This window comes from Cherax quadricarinatus, chromosome 10, assembly GCF_038502225.1.
Source record: "Cherax quadricarinatus isolate ZL_2023a chromosome 10, ASM3850222v1, whole genome shotgun sequence".
Lineage (NCBI taxonomy): Eukaryota > Metazoa > Arthropoda > Malacostraca > Decapoda > Parastacidae > Cherax > Cherax quadricarinatus.
Genome location: NC_091301.1, coordinates 35,877,974 through 35,898,514, shown reverse-complemented (window position 1 = coordinate 35,898,514; position 20,541 = coordinate 35,877,974). Strand labels below are relative to the sequence as shown.

The following is a 20,541-nucleotide window of genomic DNA, read 5'->3' as shown; positions in this document are numbered from 1 at the left end:
GTTTATCATCATCTGCAAGGTACTTGGAACTTTGACCGGCCTTAACAAATGAGGACATTAGGTTATTTAAACGAAGAGCAAACTCATCTAATGATTCCTCTGGCCTCGGAGCTGTACACACTAATTCCTTAAGGACAACAAAAGGATCAGTCACTCTCACTGGGTCAAGACAGTTACGTATTAATTGCTCATAATCTTTCAGGGTCTAACCCCTTAGTTAGACCCTGAAAGTCCTTCATCCGGATTAAATTAAAGACATTCGAGGCGGCTGGTGAACGAGCTAAACTTTCCTTTCCGATACTAATTATACAACTCTCTGATGGAAGGCCATCTACTGAAGCATTTGCCCTAGCATGAACAGCGGTAAACCATGCTTCCAGGTTGTCTAGATTCCCAATGAACAATAGCATAGCGTCATAAAGGCCACGACTAAAATTGTGAAGGATCGAAGTCTGAGTGTGTCTATTGTTTGATAAAGAATTTCTCGAATTTTGGAATTATGAATTATTGGTTGGACTAGCAGGATGTGCTGAGGCATCGCTTGAGAAGACTTGAGACACACTTGCTAAATGTGAAACAAGAGTTTAAAGAAACAAAAAAAATATAACTGAGGAACACACAACACAGTAAACTTAAATGGGTAGAATATACTTAACTATTCTGCATAAGTAAAGAAAAATTAACAAATCACACTGTAAGCAAGGAAAACTCACATGAAATAAAAAAAATTACTCAACTGGATAAGCAACACTTTGAAAATCAAGAGAAATTGTACTTTACTAAAATCAAATTTACTCAAATTTACTTTAAATTAAACTAATGGCACAGTGAGTTGTCTTTACTCTCAATTCAATAAAGAAATTCAACAATAAATGATAAAATGGAATCAATAAATCTTGTGCAAATTAAAACAAAATGGGGAATCAATTCACTAAAAAAAATTAAAATAAAGAGACACACAAAGACTGAAATATTATGCCCAGAACAAGAAATATAAAACTGAAATCACAGAATATTACACTGAAATAAACTTTAGCAATATTGCAATGAACAATTTCTAATCAAAAACTGCTGCACAACGCAACACTACATAAAAATTTCTGAAAGAAAAAAATTAATGGCAGCACAATGTTTACACAAGAATTATTGCAAAATGAGTCAATATTGCAATAATAAAAAAAAATTGCACACACAAGAAAATACAGTTTACAAGAGCAACAAAAAAAATATTATCAAGAAATTAACTAATTGAACACTTTAACTCTTAATTGCAGCTTAAGCAAACACTGAACAAGCAAAAGAAAGCTTTACTTTAAAAGAAGAAGTTAAAAATTGTTCAATGAGATATGAAAAATAATAAAGGCAAAAATGCAAAACAAAGAAAGGTTAACACTCACAATAAGGCAGGAACACAACACATCAATATATGCACAATACTATGAGAATTTTCTTGCAATGAGGCTTGGGGTGACAAAAATTGGAAAATAATTGTCTTGCTTCAAATAAAATAATGACACTATTGTCTGTGGAGATAAAACAAATTAGACACTGGCTAAATGAAGGGAATTAACACAAGAATGTTCAACACACACAAAAAAATAGCAGGTGAATAATAAAAAAAAATTCAGTAAGGACACAAATGCTGGGAGAAAAAAAAAATAACTGAGACAACACTGAGTTGTGATGCAGAATGTAAGATAAGTTACTGAATTACTTCACTGTATAAATTACAAGGCAAGGAACACAGTACTGTGAACACACGATAATTGTGAAGTGTAAGCACAAGGTTATACTGCTTATATATTGCACACAACAAGGAAAAACATTAAAGTACTTACTTCAAGTACATAAAAACAAAGAACACAACACAACAGACATAAAAATAAAGTACAAAAATTAACACTGAAGAAAGAAAAAAAAAATATTGCAAACAGGATATAATGAACATAGTCTAATCAAGAGTCACTGAATATCACTAAGAAATTACTGTCAAGAAAATTGTCTCAACACAGGCAAATGTCTCTATAAAAATATTATCACTGTGACGACGCTGCTGGAGAATGAGTAGTGATGGGAGGAGGATGGAGGTTGGTGTAGCTGGCGCAGGGTCCACTACTCTCAAACACGTTGACGCCTTGACGAATTTGCGCTTAAAACTACGATGGACTCACACATGAGGCTTTTACATAGGCGCACAGGGTCGAAGGAACACTCTTGTCTCTTGACCCCTTATGTGGTCCGTAAAATATGGTGCTAGAACCTGTTATAAGGGCACAAAAATGAAGTGGTATTGGTGGTGGTGTGAGTGCTTGAGGCAGCCACGCTGAAACACCAAGTGGGCCTATGGAATGAATGGCGTAAGCCACTCTGGGGACACCCACACTAGGCACGAAAATATTCTAAGCCAGGCTGGCTTAAAAACCCACAAAATACCACAACACCACAGGGATGGTAAAACACTCAGATCAGCTAGAACTGGAAGCACACAGCGATGGAGAAGGCTGTACCCACGTGGCTTGCTTGTGTACTGGGTTAAGTCACCTGGGTTACTTGCTGACTGGCTTGGCTTAACCATTCACACAGACTGGCTTGATAACTTGTAACGATAAGCGCAGCAGGGGTGGAAAGCTGGCTTAGCAGGCAAGGCTGGATGGTGTAGGACTGACTGGACTTTTCCCCCACAGACTGGCTTGGTGGCTTGGCTTACTTTGCAAACCTGGGTCAATCCCTCGGAAGTAATGCAAATAAGCAACTAAAACACCAAGACACAGACTGACCAGTAAGTAGGAAGCAATAGGCTGGTGAAAGCTTGCTTGGGGTAGCTGGCTTGGGATGTTGAGCGTCACCCATCTCGGGAGGCTTAATGTTCACGACCGGCTCAGTAGAAATTTAACTTCAGAAATCGCTGTAACTGTCAGAAATACAGGCCCTCCACTGGCACCATTTGTAGTGGGGGTTTGTAGGAGATATGAAGGTTGGAGATAAACACACTTGTTGGATGGTAACACTATATTGCAGAGTGTGAGAAGGGGGAGCCCAAACTGCCCTGTTGCCTGTTGTAGACCTATACAGGAACTGAGAGGGATCCGAGGCACGAAGGGCTCACAACAGAGTCACATGACGTCACACATGCTAGTCACTGAGCCTACCGACCAGGGAGCTTAAATATATACATGAATGATACGATCCACAATATACTACACAAGTATACATATAAGGGGATTCAGTAGCTATACTGAGAAAAGACCTGGGAGTGATTATGTCAGAGGATCTCACCTTCAAGGACTGTAACATTGTATCAATCGCATCTGCTAGAAAAATGACAGGATGGATAATGAGAACCTTCAAAACTAGGGATGCCAAGCCCAGGATGACACTCTTCAGGTCGCTTGTTCTATCTAGGCTGGAATATTGCTGCACACTAACAGCACTTTTCAAGGCAGGTGAAACTGCTGACCTAGATAATGTACAGAGAACCTTCACGGCGCGCATATCGGAGATAAAACACCTCAGTTACTGAGAGTGCTTGAAGTTTCTGAACCTGTACTCCCTGGAAAGCAGGCGGGAGAGATACATGATTATATACACCTGGAAAATCCTACAGGGACTAGTACCGAACTTGCACACGAAAATCACTCACAACGAAAGCAAAAGACTCGGCAGACGATGCAACATCCGCCCAATGAAAAGCAGGGGTGTCACTGGCACGTTAAGAGACAACACATTATTATTATTATAATCAAAAAGAAGCGCTAAGCCACAAGGACTATACAGCAAAGAGACAACACAATAAGTGTCAGGGGCCCAAGACTGTTCATTTGCCTCCCAGCATACATAAGGGGGATTACCAATAGACCCCTGGCTGTCTTCAAGCAGGCACTGGACAAGCACCTTAAGTCGGTACCTGACCAGCAGGGCTGTGGCTCGTATGTTGGACTGCGTGCAGCCAGCAGTAACAGCCTGGTTGATTAGGCTCTGATCCACCATGAGGCCTGGTCACAGACCGGGCCGCGGGGGCGTTGACCCCAGAACTCTCTCCAGGTAAACTCCAGATAAACTCGTTCCTATCTTTTTCCTAAACCTCATGTCTCACATAAACAGAGATGTAAGCCACAGTACCGTGTCCTCCTTTGAGGACGATACCAGAATTTGCATGACTGTCATCCATTGAAGATACTGCAAATCTCCAAGCGGACATTAACCAAGTATTTAAACGGACCTCAAAAAGCAATATGAAGTTCAATGAAGACAGATTTCAACTCTACAATAAAGCGAGAAAATAATGTGAAGGACCTGGGGGTGATATTGTAAGAGAATCTCACTTTCAAAGATCACAGTGTGTCTGGCACATCTGCTAGGAAAATGATAGGATGGATAATGAAAACTTTCAAAGCTATGGATGCCAAGCCCATGATGATTCTGTTCATATCGCTTGTCCTCTCTAGGCTCGAGAATTGCTGTAGACTAACGGCCCCTTACAAGGTAGGCGAAACCGCTGACCTGGAGAACATACAGAGAACTTTCACTACATGAATAAGTACAATAAAGCATCTAAATTACTCCTTGGAAAGCGAGAAAGATGCATCATAATATACACTTGGAAAATTCTAGAGGGATTAGTACCAATCTTGCACACGAAAATCACTCCCTATGAAAACAAAAGACTCGACAGGAGATGCAACATTCCCCCGATGAAAAGCAGGGGCGTCACGAGTACACTGAAAGACAACACAATAAGTGTCAGGGGCCCAAGACTGTTCAACTGCCTCCCAGCATATATAACGGGGATTATCAATAGACCCCAGGCACTAAAAGTCAGTACCTGATCAGTCTGGCTGTCGTTCTTACGTTGGTTTACGAGCGGCCAGCTGTAACAGGCTAATTGATCAGTTCCTGATCAACCCAGGAGTCCAAATGGCCTGTTATCCTGGGTGTAAAGGGAGCAAAATAGACACAGAAAAGTTTTGACTTATATTATCCTTCACCTGTACACTACATACACTATGTACAGTGATAAGTATAGTGCACTCCACGGTAAGCAAGGCAGAATAGAAGCCACAAGAGAGCAGACCGTGATTCAACCAGCTCTAGAATGGGAATGACAAGGGCAGACAGGAGAGTGGTACCCACATAACCTCTGCGATTGCCAAAACCATCTTCTTATTGGCTGGAACCTGGTCACTAGTTGAACGACGGGGCCCCATCGTCAACTCTCTTAATACCTGGTTCACTGGTTAGGGGAGACAGCCTGGGACTGAGGGTGTGTACATGCGCCGAATAAAGGTTACGTACTCTTTGCATGCCACAGAGATCATCAATAGACCCCAGGCTGTCTTCAGGAAGACTCTAAACAGACACTAAAAGTCAGTACCTGATCAGTCTGGCTGTCGTTCTTACGTTGGTTTACGTGCGGCCAGCTGTAACAGGCTAGTTGATCAGTCCCTGATCCACCACGAGGCCAGGTCTCAGACCGGGTCGCTGGGGCGCTGACCACAGGTATACTCCAGGTATACTTTAAATACCTTGTAATATCTTCAACAACAATTTTCTTTGACTAGTGTTACTGTATAAACTAGAGAACCACAAAGACATTCGTACACCTTTATACATTAGTTATTAAGCCTCGGATTATGGTCTTTCTACTAATAAATAGATGTAAATGTAATAAAAAACACGCAGAGAAGGATATCAAAATTAGTCCACTATATAAAAAATAAGTAGACCGACTAGGTGACGTGAAACTATACTGGCAAGAAACTATACTGGCAAGAAACTATACTGGCAAGAAACTATACTGGCAAGAAACTATACTGGCAAGAAACTATACTGGCAAGAAACTATACTGGCAAGAAACACGTAGGATGAGGGAAGACATGAAGTATATAAGAGGAAAACAGGTTTAAAGAAGAAAGGTGTAAACAGAGTGCTAAGAATATCAAACCAAGAAAGAATTCAAAACAATGGATCTAAACGGAATAAATACACACTTAGGAAAGATTTAAGAAAGTACTGTTTTAGCAATAGAGATGTGCAGTAGACAAAACAAGCAATCTGCCAGGTAGAATCGTTCAAGGTAACACATATATGAGGGAGTAGGGTTGTTTTTGAGAAGGACCACCATGATCCTCTATCCTTACATTCTTATGTTCTTATATAGAGTTCTTGTAGACGCTGCTGTTGAGATAAGCGAGTAATTGAAGCTACACAACCAGACACCTACACTGAGCCTAACATCATGGACTAGTTCACACACACTCATACACGATACAGTTAAGGCTAGAATGTATGAAGGTGTAGGATGCTTAACACACTTACTACCACACACCTGGTTACTTGCGTGTGTGTACAGAGTGCCCAATATACCTGCATGATGTTTTCAAAGAGCCTACACACACATGCATGATACAGGGAAGGGGTGTATGTGTGTGTTTCTGTACTTGTATATGTGAAGCAAGTTGCACACACACATCTACAGGTGTACGTGTATGTGTAGGAAATCACAACACTTGGAAATACAGGTGTGTTTGCGGGTGCAGCATACCACACATACCATCGAAACACAGGTATGTGTATATGCATAAGAGACCACACACACTTGAATGATACAGGTGAGTATGAGCAGGTGTAGGTCATACCTGCTCAAGACGTGTGTGTGAGAATGTGTGGTGTGAAGGTGTAGTCACACACACACACCTACAAGAGAGGGTACCTACTTTTCTTCCTCTCTGGCCACTCCTCAGCAGGGATGCGTTCGTCAGTGTAAGGGATGTCAGCTAGCTTGAAGATCCAGCGAGTGAGCTCGGCTCGTCCCATGGCATCGAAGTAGATGAGCTTATACTCCGGCATCCTGGCTCACGTGATCACTGTTTGGAGCAGAGGAGATGGGGTCACTGTGTGAGGAAGAGGAGATGGAGTCACTATTTGGGAGAGAGGAGACAAGAATCACACTATACTTAAATCCTTGGCGGGTTGGACTTAGACAAAAGAAGAGTACATACGACATCATAATGTAAAGAAACATCGTCAGCTCAGGAACTTTTGCAACATAAAGTAGAACCTCCACCATAAAGTCACCTGACATGGGTCTTTCATAAGGAAACCTGTTCAGTGCAGTTATCAGTGTTGAGTTGGCGTTGCTAAACTGCGGAGTCTAAGTTCAACTGCGGGTGCTTGAGTGGAATCTTGGATCCTAAGTGTGTTCTGGGATTCTTAAGTAGACTCTGGGCTCCTAGGTGTGTCCTGGTATGCTTGGGTAATGTCTGGGATCCTAGGTGTGTCCTGGGATGCTTGGGTAGAGTCTGGGATCCTAGGTGTGTCCTGGTATGCTTGGGTAGAGTCTGGGATCCTAGGTGTGTCCTGGTATGCTTGGGTAGAGTCTGGGATCCTAGGTGTGTCCTGGGATGCTTGGGTAGTCTGGGCTCCTAGGTGTGCCCTGGGATGCTTGGGTAGAGTCTGGAATCCTAAGTGTGTTCTTGGATTCCTGGGTAGAGTCTGGGATCCTAGGTATGTTCTGGGATGCTTGGATAGAGTCTGGGATCCTAGGTGTTTCCTGGGATGCTTGGGTAGAGTTTGGGCTCCTAGGTGTGCCCTGGGATGCTTAGGTAGAGACTGGGTTCCTAGGTGTGTTCTGGGATGCTTGGGTAGAGTCTGGGATCTTAGGTGTGTTCTGGGATGCTTGGATAGAGTCTTGGATCCTAGGTGTGTTCTGGAATGCTTGGGTGGAGTCGTGCCTGTGGTCTGGGACCAACGACACAGTCACAATACTCGTTAAAACTACACCCTCTTCAAACTTGAGTCACAATATAATGTACAGGTTCCTGAGGCTCTCCCCTTCAACTCTCTATCACCCTCCATCCTTCCCCTCACACTCTGCCAATATAAGTGTTACCACCCAACTAGTGTTTTTATCTCCAACCATCATATCTCCACGAACCCTCTCAACAAATGGTGCCAGCGGTGAGCGCGTAAATTTGATATTTACGTAGATGTATGGAGATTAACTTCTATCAGCCGACGGACATTGTGTGTCGACCGCATGGGAGCCTAGGAGCCAGCTACCCCGACCAAGCACTCACCAGCCTGTTTGCTTCCTGCTTCCTGGTCAGTCTTTGTGTCTTAGTGTTTTATCTGTTTATCTTCATTACTTCCGAGGGGTTGACCCGGGTTTGCAAATTAAGCCAAGCCTCCAAGCCAGTCTGTGGGGGAGGGAGTCAAGCCCTGTGCCATCCAGCCTGTCTTAAGTACCAGCCTTGCCTGCTAAGCCAGCTTTCCACCCTGCTGTGCTCATCATTACAAGTTCTCAAGCCAGTCTGTGTGAAGGGTTAAGCCAAGCAAGCCAGCAAGCCAACTAACCCAGATGACTAAACCCAGTACTCAAGCAAGTCATGTGAGTTCCAGCCTTCACCGTCACTTTGTGCTCCCAGTTCTAAGCCATCCTGAGTGCTTATACCATCCCTGTGGTGTTGTGGTCTTTTGTGGGTTTTTAAGCCAGCCTGGCTTAAAATATTTTCGTGCCTAGTGTGGGTGAACCCAGAGCACATGGGTTACGCCACTTATCCAGTCAGCCTAGGCCACCAACTAGTGTCCCAGTGCGCTGCCTTCACCCACACCTACCCACCACCATTGTTTTTTTACCGTTATATTCGGGTCCTAGCACCTTATTTTACGGCTCACATAGCGAGTCAAGACCCAAGATTGTTTCCTGGTACGTCTGCGCCAACAAAAAATGCCTAGCTATGTGGGTTCCTCGAGTTTAAGCTCAAATTCTTCGAGAAATCGCCGAGAAGAGATCGCTACCAACCAGGAGGCTCGACAACCTTCCACCACCACCTTCATTCTCCACTGACGTCGCTCCAGTGATAATAAGCTTTTTATAGAGATATTTGCAAGTGTTGAGACATTTTTTTGTTCTCAGTGATTTCTAAGTGACATTTCTTTTTCAGTGATTTCTTAGTGACATTCAGTGACATTTGATTAGACTCAGTATTCATTACATTCTGTTTGCAATTTATATATTTTTTTTCTTTAGTGTTTAAATTTTCGTGCTTTATATTTATGTCTGTTGTGTTGTGTACCTTTATATAAATATATATATATATATATATATATATATATATATATATATATATATATATATATATATATATATATATATATATATATACTTGAAGTAAGTACTTTTTCGTTTTTCTCTGTTGTGTGCAATATATAAGCAGTGTGGAAAATACTGTATATTTTCCGGAAATACGGTAATTTATAGGTAAATATTGTATATAATAAAAATTATGTTATCGAAAATGGGAAACCCTGCGCCTGCGCAGAAGGGACTCGCCATTGTTATTTGAATTGGACACAAACGTTAGTGAATAATGTGAAGAATTTTCGTGCTCTATAGGTAAAATTGGGCTGACACCTCTCAAATAGGAGGCGAAATTGTTGGATGTGCATTCCTGCATAACTTGAGATATCAGGCGACTGGACAAGACAGCTCCAGGAACCTCAGATAAGTTTTATGTTGTAACTCTGGCCAGTGTTATTTTCATATAGACAGTGAGGTTTTCTGAGTATGATACAACTTAATCTCCAGTCAAATTGGTGAGTGATATTAAGATATATTCTCCTTCTGTTATGTATATATGTTTATATATAATCCTTTATTAATTTAATATACAGTCCACCAATTTTTATTTACCAGAATTCTTGTTGATGCATCTTTCATTTGTAATTAATAGGTCTAGAGCAACTTGTGGATAAGACAGTTGTAGGTATCGAAGGGGGACATTTTTTGCGACCTAGGTGTCCCAAATTCCTACTTGTCTAACTGATAAATAATAATTATCTTTGTTCATTTACTGTTATGTACATAATGATACATTTAGATAAATGTAATTTTCCACTAGCAGTATAAACTTGTGTTTACACTTCACAATTATCGTGTGTTCACAGTACTGTGTTCCTTGTCCAGTAAGTTATGAAGTAAAGTAATTCAGTAACTGTTATCTTATATTCTGCATCACAACTCAGTGTTGTCTCAGTTATTTTTTCCCCAGCATTTGTGTATTCTTGCTGATTTTATATTAATTCATTTCTGATTTTACTGAGTGTTGAACATTCTTGTGTTAATTCTTTTTATTTATCCAGTGTCTAATTTGGCCTATCTTCACAGACAATAGTGTCATTATTTTGTTTGAAGCAAGACAGTTATTTCCAGTTTTTGTCAACACAAGACCTTATTGCAAGAAATTATCATAGTGTTGTGTATATATTGATGTGTTGTTGCTGCCTCATTGTAAGAGTTAACCTTTCTCTGTTTTGTATTTTATGCCCCCTATTATTCTTCATATTTCATTGAACAACTTCATTCTTAGTGCAATTTTTAACTTCTTTTTTTAAAGTAAATCATTCTTTTGCTTGTTCAGTAAGTGTTGCTTAAGCTGCAGTTAAGAGTTAAAGTGTTCAGTCAGTTCATTCCTTGATAATTTTTTTATTGTCCTTGTAAACTGCATTTTCTTGTGTGTGCAATTTTTTTATTACTGCAATATTAACTCATTCTGCAATGACTCTTGTGCAAGTATTGTGCTGCCATTAATTGTTTCTTTCAGAAAATTTTTATGTAGTGTAGTGTTGTGCAGCAGTTTTTGATTAGTAATTGTTCATTGCAATATTGTTACAGTTTATTTCAGTGTAATATTCTGTGATTTCAGTTTTATATTTCTTGTTCTGGACATAATATTTCAGTCTTTGTGTGTCTCTTTATTTTAATTTTTTTAGAGAATTGCTTTCCCAGTTTCTTTTAATTTTTCACAAGATTTATTGATTCTATTTTATCATTTTTGATTGATTTATCATTTAATGTTAAATTTCTTTATTGAATTGAGAGTAAAAGCAACTCACTGTGCCATTAATTCAAATTAAAGTAAATTTGCGTAAATTTGATCTGAGTAAAATATACTTTCTCTTGATCATCAAAGTTTTTCCTTCTCCAGTTGATTGTTTTATGTGAGTTTTCCTTGCTCTACAGTGTGACTTGTCATTTTTCTTTACTTATGCAGAATAATTAAGTATTTTCTTCCCGTTTAAGCTTACTGTGACATATATTCTCTATATTATTCTTGCTTTTATGTCCTTAAGTAAGTTCCCTGAGAAGATGTCCCAGTCACTTTTGAATGCTCACTCAGTGTATCGTGCCAGTCAAAGTCAATATGAATCAGCCCACAGTCCCAATATCCCCTTACTGACTGAAAGACAATACCTAGCCCTTGAGCAATGTGTTTGTTCTCACAGCTTGTATCTGAGATTTGTTAAAGTACTGCAAAATGTGAAGTTCAGATTAAGTTCCTATAGATCCGTGAATTACTTATAACCGTAGCCGAGCGGTCAGGCACTAGTAATACTGTCACTCCTGTCTGGAATCCAGCCACAATATCGTGCACGCAGGATAGTGTACAGTTACCTTGGGTTTCAGAGGTACCTCAGACAACTCTGGGTACTGAGACTACTATCTCTGCGATGACGACTTGTTTAAGTAGTCGTTCCCTCCAGGGGACGCTTTGTGAAGAACGTTACTTGTAATGAGTTACGCCATCTCTTGCTGATGTCACAAGCCATTGCAAAAAGACGTTTCTGTGGTTAGTGTATTCACTTGAGTGTTGTTGCTGTTCTTTGTGTTCCAGATGGTGATACTATCCTTGTTGACAGTAATCCTTGCAATGTAAAAAGTTGTTTCTCGAGTAACCTTCACATGTTGTTAACGTTTATGAGAGCAGTCTCTTTATAGCTGATACCTCGTGTCACTGTGTGCGACTCAGAATGAATACCAGTATTTTCAACCGTGTTCATTTCTTTTCCCCTGTGCTTGCAGTGAGCGATAGTAGATCCGTTCTCTCTTGCTCATATTTCGTGTTATAGCGTTACTTTTTCAACCGGGAAGAGTCATCCACTCCACCGAGTTTGTTCATTCCTCCAGTAAGAAAGAACAGATCCCATGTGGTCTGGTGTGATTCGATTCCTGCTCCAGGAAGATCTTGTTCTGACTGTGAAGCCACCAGCACCCATTAGTGACTTTGTAATGAGCTAAGAATTACTGCATCGAACAACCGAGTTGGGTACCCCAAGTAGAAGGGTATACAAATTAGTAATTCCACAGTCACTAGTGAATGTAGCTCTACAGCTAGTTCACGATGTACCAGGTGTTGCACACCCTGGTATGGATCGTTCAGTAAAACAAGCAACTGATATTTCCGAGTATGTTAAGAAATGTGGTGTCTCTATGCAACATAAAGAAAATGTCAATGATCCAAATCCTATCCAGGTGTATCCCACCACGAGTGAACCATGGGAAAGAGTTGCCATTGATCTGTTAACCAATTTCCAATGTTCCCTCCAAGGTAACAAACATCCGTGTGTTATGGTAGATCATTTCACCAAATATTGAGAGTTAGTTCCAATTGCAGATAAGACTGCCGAGACTGTAGCTAAAGCTTTCAAGGAGCATATAATCTGTAGGCATACCACCCCTAAGTCCCTGGTAACAGATAATGGAGGCGAATTCTGTAATGAAATTCATGAAAATTTGTGTACCTTGTACAAGATTTCTAAATCCACCATTGTTCCTCATCATCCTGTCAGCAATGGGTTAGCAGAACGAACCAATAAGAAAGTACTTGATGTCTTGAGAGCCACTATCAACCCCAATAGTGAAACCTGGGATGAAGTTATACCTGATGTTCAATGTGCCATAAATTCTGCTTACACTGCTTCCATAGGTGACACTCCACATTATGCATTATATGGAATAGACAAGCATTTGCCTTATGAGTTGTTATATTCTGCACCGAAACCCAATTACAACCCTGATGATTTCATAGCAACTCGTACCAGCTTAGCTCAAAGTGTTTTTAGAAGAATCTGTGAGACACTTCATAAGTCAACGGCAGAATTTACAAGAATAACTAATAGCCGTGCTAAGCTGATCAAAGTTAAAGTGTGTTTGAGAGTAATGCTGACTAAGTTCAACAAAACATCCGCAATGCCTAAGCTCGATCAAAAGTTTGTTGGTCCTTATCAAGTAGTTGAACATATCAATGGCAATAAGTATAAGGTTAGAGAAATTAGTACTGGTCAGTATAAGGAATCGCATTCAGATCATATGAAGTTAGTATACGATGTTGAGGATGATATTTCTACCCAGACTAATGTGACAGATGCTGACAATCCTCCTGACTCTGTACCCTCTACCTCTAACACTGAGTCAGATGATCAACCTGAATGTTGTTATTCTTTGCCTACACAGCAAGTAATGAGAAACCTCCAAGTATCTTTTGTAGATACTTGTTCAGATCTCCCTCAGTCTAGGCATGTGTTAGCCATTGAAAAAGAATTCGATCCTCGCAAAGACGATAATCATTCTGCATATGTAAATCTTACCCTCGCAGAGTTGGGTTTAAATGTACATAGTCTGTATAATTAGATGTTCAAGTTGTCAACTGTGTGTTTATTATTAGCTGATCAGTGTTCAGAAACTTTTTGTGTGTGTGTGTTCACGTTCCCTCCGAATTCTGAGATTTAGCAATATGACCTGTGCATGCATGGTCTGCCTGTTAATTACTTTCACCCTTGTAAATATATATTCTTCCTCAGGATCCGTAGAGTGCATGAATACAGATCGATCGATCAGTTCCATCTTTTTTTATACTATGATTTGTCCCTCTAATTTGTAATGCATTACGATACCATCCATTAGTTCTAAGTTACATATGTCTTTGCTATTATATAGAATCAGCCCAGAGCCACCTTCCTGTTCAGCCTATAGCATAGTATTGTATGTCAAGACGACATAAAATACTATGCTATTGTTAGTTCCAGACTTTGGAACAGAACTTCTCCAGGCTGAGGGACTGACAATCTCAAATCTACGACTTCAAGGGTGATGGGCTGATTACATCGTCTTCACATCTCTGCTGCTTCTGCCTACTTTTTGTACTTGGCTGAAGAAGCCTACTGTGTAGGGAAAACGTTTCAGAATAAAGCTGCCTAAATCTTGCCTATGTGTCTTACCTACCAACTTGTCGGTATTGTATACCATTTTGATATTCGAGGTTTGAGACACTTATGCAGCATATGGGAATCTTTATTCAGGAAACGTTTCGCCACACAGTGGCTTCATCAGTCCAATACAAAGAGGAAGGCGTAAGGAGAGGAGGAGAATGAGGTAATCAGTCCCTCAACCTGGATTCGATGTGTTCAGTCCATCAATCTTGTAGAATGTACAGCATATGGCCGTAGACGTGGCTTATATACTGTAGTGAGGTGAGGTGAAGCAGGTGGAGGCGGGGTCATAGTGGTACCATCCACTAGTCGAAGTAGGTCTTCGTCACAACTGTCAGACACAGCAGCATCATGGGATCTTGTTACAAAGAATTCTTCAACACTTGTTCAACCTTTGGACGAAGACCTACTTCGACTAGTGGATGGTACCACTATGACCCCGCCTCCGCCTGCTTCACCTCACCTCACTACAGTATATAAGCCACGTCTACGGCCCTATGCTGTACATTCTACAAGATTGATGGACTGAACACATCGACTCCAGGTTGAGGGACTGATTACCTCATTCTCCTCCTCTCCTTACGCCTTCCTCTTTGTATTGGACTGATGAAGCCACTGTGTGGCGAAACGTTTCCTGAATAAAGATTCCCATATGCTGCATAAGTGTCTCAATCTTCAACTTGTCGGTTTTTCAAACCATTCATCACACATTTTGATATTCACAGTGCCCTTCCTATTATACGCGCCTGTTCCTCCATCTTCTGCACTAATCTCTTGAGAGGAACTGTGTCGAAGGCCTTCCTGCAGTCCAGGAAAATGCAATCAGCCCACCCCTCTCTCTCGAGTCTTACTTCTGTTACCTTGCCATAAAACTCCAGAAGGTTTGTGACACAGGATTTGCCTTCCATAAATCCATGCTGGTTTTTGTTTATAATCTTGTTTCAATCCAGGTGATCCACCACTCTCCTCCTGATAATCTTCTCCATGACTTTGCATACTATACACATCAGAGACACTAGTCTGTAGTTTAGTGCCTCGTTTCTGTCTCCTGTGTGTCATATACTGTGCCATAAGCCTGTGTATCGTATACTATGTTGCTAGACCAGGTATGTCGCATTCTCTGTCACAAATCCATGTGTGTCATACACTATACCTCTAAACTGTGTGTTGTATTCTGTGTCAAAAGCATGTGTGTAGCATACTGTGTCACCAACCATTGTACTCACCTAACTGTGGTTGCAGAGGTTGATTCATAGCTCCTGTTCCCTCTCCTTCATTGGTTGCTACTAGGTCAACTCTCCCTCGTCCATGTGCTTTATCGTACCTGTTCCTAAAGCTGTTTATGGATCCTGTATCCACTACACCACTCTCCAGACCGTTACACTTCTTGGCAACTCTATCACTGAAGCAGTACTTCCTAATATCTCTGTGACTCGTCTGAGTTTTCAACTTCCAGCTGTGACCCCTTGTTGCTGTGTCACATCTCTGAAATATTATGTCCCTGTCCCTTATCACAGTGCTCTGTGGCCTGGTGGCAAAAGCTCTCGCTTCACACGGTAAGGGTCCGGGTTCGATTCCCGGTGAAGGGGTGGAAACATTGGGGAAGGGTTCCTTACACCGGTTGTCTACGTTCACCCATCAGTAAAATGGGTACCTGGGTGTTAGTCGACTGGTGTGGGTCGCATCCTGGGACAAAACTGACCTAATTTTCCCGAAATTCTCTGCATAATAAGCTAGGTCTGTATATCTTGTTCATAAGAATAACATAGGAACATAAGAAAGAAGGAACACTGCAACAGGCCTACTGAACCATGTGGAGTAGGTCCATGTCCCCCCCCCGGATTAGCCCAATGACCCCACCCCCTTGGATTAGCCCAATGACCCACCCGTCTGGTCACCTCCACTCAAGGATGGAGCACGGCACCAGACCCAGCAGCACAAGCTAGTCAGGTCCAACTCACACCCACCCACACCCATTCATGTATGTATCTAACATATTTTTAAAACTACACAACTTTTTAGCCTGAATAACAGTACTCGGGAGTTTGTTCCACTCATCCACGACTCTATGACCAAACCAGTGCTTTCCTATATCCTTCCTGAATCTGAATTTTTCCAACTTCAAACAATTGCTGCTAGTCCTGTCTTGGCTGAAAATTTTCAGCACGCTATTTACATCCCCTTTATTTATTCCTGTTTTCCATTTATACACCTTGATCATATCCCCCCTAATTCTACGCCTTTCGAGAGAGTGCAGATTCAGAGCCCTCAGTCTATCCTCATAGGGAAGATTTCTGATACATGGGATCATCTTTGTCATCCTCCTCTGTACGTTTTCCCAGAACATTTAAATCCATTCTGTAATATGGTGACCAGAACTGAGCAGCATAGTCTAAATAAGGCCTAACCAAGGATATATAGAGTTGAGGAACAACCTGAGGACTTTTATTACTTATACTTCTAGATATGAAGCCAAGAATTCTGTATTCTTTACTGCAAACACTAATGCACTGTTGTCTTGGTTTTAGATTACTGCTAACCAGAACTCCTAAATCCTTTTTGCAATCAGTAGTATTAAGATCTACATTATTTAGTTTATATGTGGCATGGTTATTTAACTGTCCAACATATAGAACTTTGCATTTGTCAATATTAAACTGCATCTGCCACTTCTCCGACCATTGCATCAGTCTATTCAAATCATCGTGGAGTGCTCTAGTGTCCTCATTAGAATGAACTGGATGGCCTATTTTGGTGTCATCAGCAAATTTGCTTATGTCGCTATTTATTCCCTCATCTATGTCGTTTATGTAAATTGTGAACAACAACGGGCCCAATAATGACCCCTGAGGAACACCGCTTGTGACGTGCCCCCATTCTGATTTCTCCCCATTTATGCCAACTCTCTACTGCCTATTTGTCAGCCATGCCTCTACCCAGGAAAAAATTTCTCCTCCTATTCCGTGTGCCTTAAGTTTCCTTAATAGCCTCTTGTGTGGAACTCTATCGAAAGCCTTACTGAAGTCCATACGTACAATATCATATTCATTACCATGATCTACCTCCTCAAACACCTTAGTGAAAAAAGTTAGTAAATTCGTAAGACAGGAATGCCCCTTTGTAAAACTGTGTCGAGATTCATTAATCAATTTATGCTTATCAAGATGGCTACGAATTGCTTTGGTAATTATTGATTCCATAAATTTTCCCACTATGGAGGTAAGGCTTATTGGTCTATAGTTCGAAGCCAAGGACCTGTCACCTGCCTTGTAAATAGGTATTACATTTGCCATATTCCACTTATGAGGCACTAAGCCAGTTCGTAGTGACATGTTAAAAAGATTAGCCAAAGGTATGCTAAGTTCCTCTTTACATTCCTTTAACACCCTTGCAAACAGTTCATCAGGACCTGGGGATTTGTTAGGTTTTAGCTTTATTTGCCTGAGGACCATGTCACTAGTTACCACAATCGTACATAGTTTATTATCCTGTTCAACATAATCTAATATTTCAGGAATATTGCTAGTATTTTCGTGGGTGAAAACTGAGAGGAAGTAGGTATTGAGAATTTCACACATATCCTTATCACTGTCAGTGATCTGACCAGAGTTACTCTTAAGTGGGCCAATCTTGTCCCTAATCTTACTTCTGTTTACTTGAAAGAACCCTTTTGGGTTAGTCTTTGAATCTTTTGCGATCTTAGCCTCATAATCCCTTTTTGCTTTTCTTATTCCTTTCTTTATTTCTCTCTTTAATTGAATATATTGATTTCTTAACTGCCCATCCCCTCTTCTGATACGCCTATATATGCCTCTCTTTTGACCAATGAGATGTTTTAATCTATTGTTCATCCATTTGGGATAATTTTTGTTAGATCTAATTTCCCTACTCGGAACAAAAGTTGTCTATTGGCAACCAAGATCACCTACCTGACCCATAGTCAGGACATCTCAATTTAGCCCACCCAGGTAATTTTTCAGTCTAATGAAGTCGGCCAAGTGAAAATCTGGGACAGAGATTTGATTGCATTTATCTGGGTAATTCCATGATATATTGAAACTAAGTGATTTGTGATCACTTTCCCCAAGCTCATCATTAACCTCAAGATTATTAATTAGTGAATCTTTTTTGGCAAGAACCAAGTCAAGCAGATTGTTTCCTCTAGTTGCTTCTGTCATAACCTGTTCTAAAAAGCAATCCTGAACCGTATCAAGAAAGTCACTAGACTCAAGATTTCCAGTCATATTGTTCCAGTCAGTTTGTCAAAAGTTAAAATCTTCCATTATCACAACATTTTCATATCTAGATGCCTTATGAATTTCATCCCATAACAGCTTACTGCACTCCCTATCAAGGTTTGGGGGCCTATAAATCACACCCAAAATTAATTTGTCACGTCCCTCGAGAAACTGTAGCCAAACAGATTCTGTGTTCGATGTTTCTAATCTTATATCATGTCTAAGACAACAATTTAAATTTTCTCTGACAAACATCGCCATTCCACCACTCTTCCTGTTGACCCTATTAGTGTGGAATAGTTTATAACCCTGTATGTTGCATTCAGAAGGCCTTTCTTTATCTTTCAGGTTGAACTAGGTCTCTGTTATACCAATAATATCTATATTGCCTACACTTGCAAGTAATCTTAGCTCATCTATCTTATTTCTTAGACTCCTACTATTTGTATAGTAAACCTTAAGGGAGCTAGTTACTCGTTGTCCTCTACTATCCCTCTTTGTTGATCAATTGATTTGCCATTACTAGCAACTTTATTTTGAATATTGTCTTTTAAACATATCCCTGAGGTATCCCGGTAATAACTGCTGTTTTTAACCCTAATGCTGCTGCCTGATTGTTTCCCACAAACACCCATACCTCTATAATCTATGAGTTTAAATTTCTAGACAAGTTATTAATTACCCTCTCAATTGAATTGGCTAATGCAACCACTCCATCCCCAGCATACATATTACGTTTGCCGAAGAATAGGTCCAAGTTATCAATGAATGGGGTTGCAAGTTCCTTGCAGTGCCTCTCTAGCCAGCAATTTATACCAATTGCCCTAGACATCCATTCATTGGCCACTCTTTTTCTAGGCAAGATGCTACATATGACTGGGATCCCTCCGTTAGACCTAACTACTTCTATGGCTGACCTGTACTTATCCAGCAGCTCCTCTCTCCTGCCCTTCCCAATGTCATTACCCCCAGCCCTAACACAGATAATGGGTTTGTTCCCATTACCTGCCATAATATTATCCAACCTGCTGACTATGTCACCAACACCAGCTCCTGGGAGGCACACTCTCTGTCTGACATTTCTGTCTCTGTTACAAAATGCACGGTCCATATATCTTACCTGAGAATCGCCTACTATTAAAATATTCTTACCCTGATTAGCAAAGGAATCAGTGGCACCTTCATCTTCACTAACCATTGAAGTACACTCGTCTTGGAGAACAGAGAATCGATTTCCTACCTTCACATCTTCTCTATTAACTCTCCTCATCTTCCTCCTTACCAGCTAAATACTTCTTACACTCGCTCCCAAACTCATCTATGCGAAGCTTCAGCTTCCTATTTTCCTCCTGAAGAAGTAGAATCTTCTTCAACACTTGAACCTGAGACTGTAAAACACTACAACAAGCCATGGTGCTTGGTAACAGCCCATTCGAACTCCCAAGAGCTTAGGCAGGTATGACATGTACTTGTAATAAATGAAGATATTATATTATTATCATATCCCTCCTATCCCTCCTATCCTCCATGGTTGACAGGTTGGTTTCCTTTAACCTCTTCTCGTAGGACAAACCCCTCAGTTTCAGGACTAGTCTTGCTGCAAACCTTCGCACTTTCTCTAATTTCTTGACGTGCTTGACCAGGTGTGGGTTCCATACCAGTGCTGCATACTCCAGTATGGGCCTGACGTACACAGTGTACAGTGGCCTGAATGACTCCTTACTTAGATGTTGAAACGCTGTTCTCAGGTTTGCTAGGTGTCCATATGCTGCAGCATATGGTTGATGTGTGCCTCAGCCGATGTGTTCGGTATGATGCTTTCCCCATGATCCTTTTCCTTGAGTAAGTTTTTCAGCCTCTGACCTCTTAGGCTGTACTCCATTTGCGGTCTTCTTTGTCCTTTCTCAAGCTTCATAACTTTGTACTTGCTGCAATTAAACTCCAGGAGCCATTTGTCGGAGGAGGTTTGCAACCTGTTTAGATCCTTTTGTAGGCTTACCTGATCCTCATCCGCTTGTATTCTTCTCAGTAGTTTCACACCGTCTGTGAACAGGGACACTCCTGAATCCATCCCTTCCATCATGTCATTCACATATACAAGAAAGTGCACCGGGCCTAGGACTGACCCTTGTGGAATCCCACTCGATACAAACACCCACTCTGACACCTCGTCATGTAACTACATATGTTGTTTCTTTCCTGTCAGGTATTCCCTGATCCACTGCAGTACTCTCCTTCCTATTCCAGCCTGCTCCTC

At 40.9% G+C, this 20,541-nt stretch overlaps 1 protein-coding gene across 1 annotated transcript in view; it reads right to left on the bottom strand.

Moving 5' to 3' along the window:
* LOC128687823 (hematopoietic prostaglandin D synthase-like) overlaps positions 1–20,541 on the bottom strand; it is a 112,261-nt gene that overhangs the window by 79,830 nt on the left and 11,890 nt on the right. Inside the window, exon 2 of the mRNA XM_070083772.1 lies at positions 6,714–6,863. Coding sequence (XP_069939873.1) covers positions 6,714–6,846 — 133 coding nt within the window. The 5' untranslated portion in view covers positions 6,847–6,863. The remainder of the gene's footprint in view (positions 1–6,713; positions 6,864–20,541) is intronic.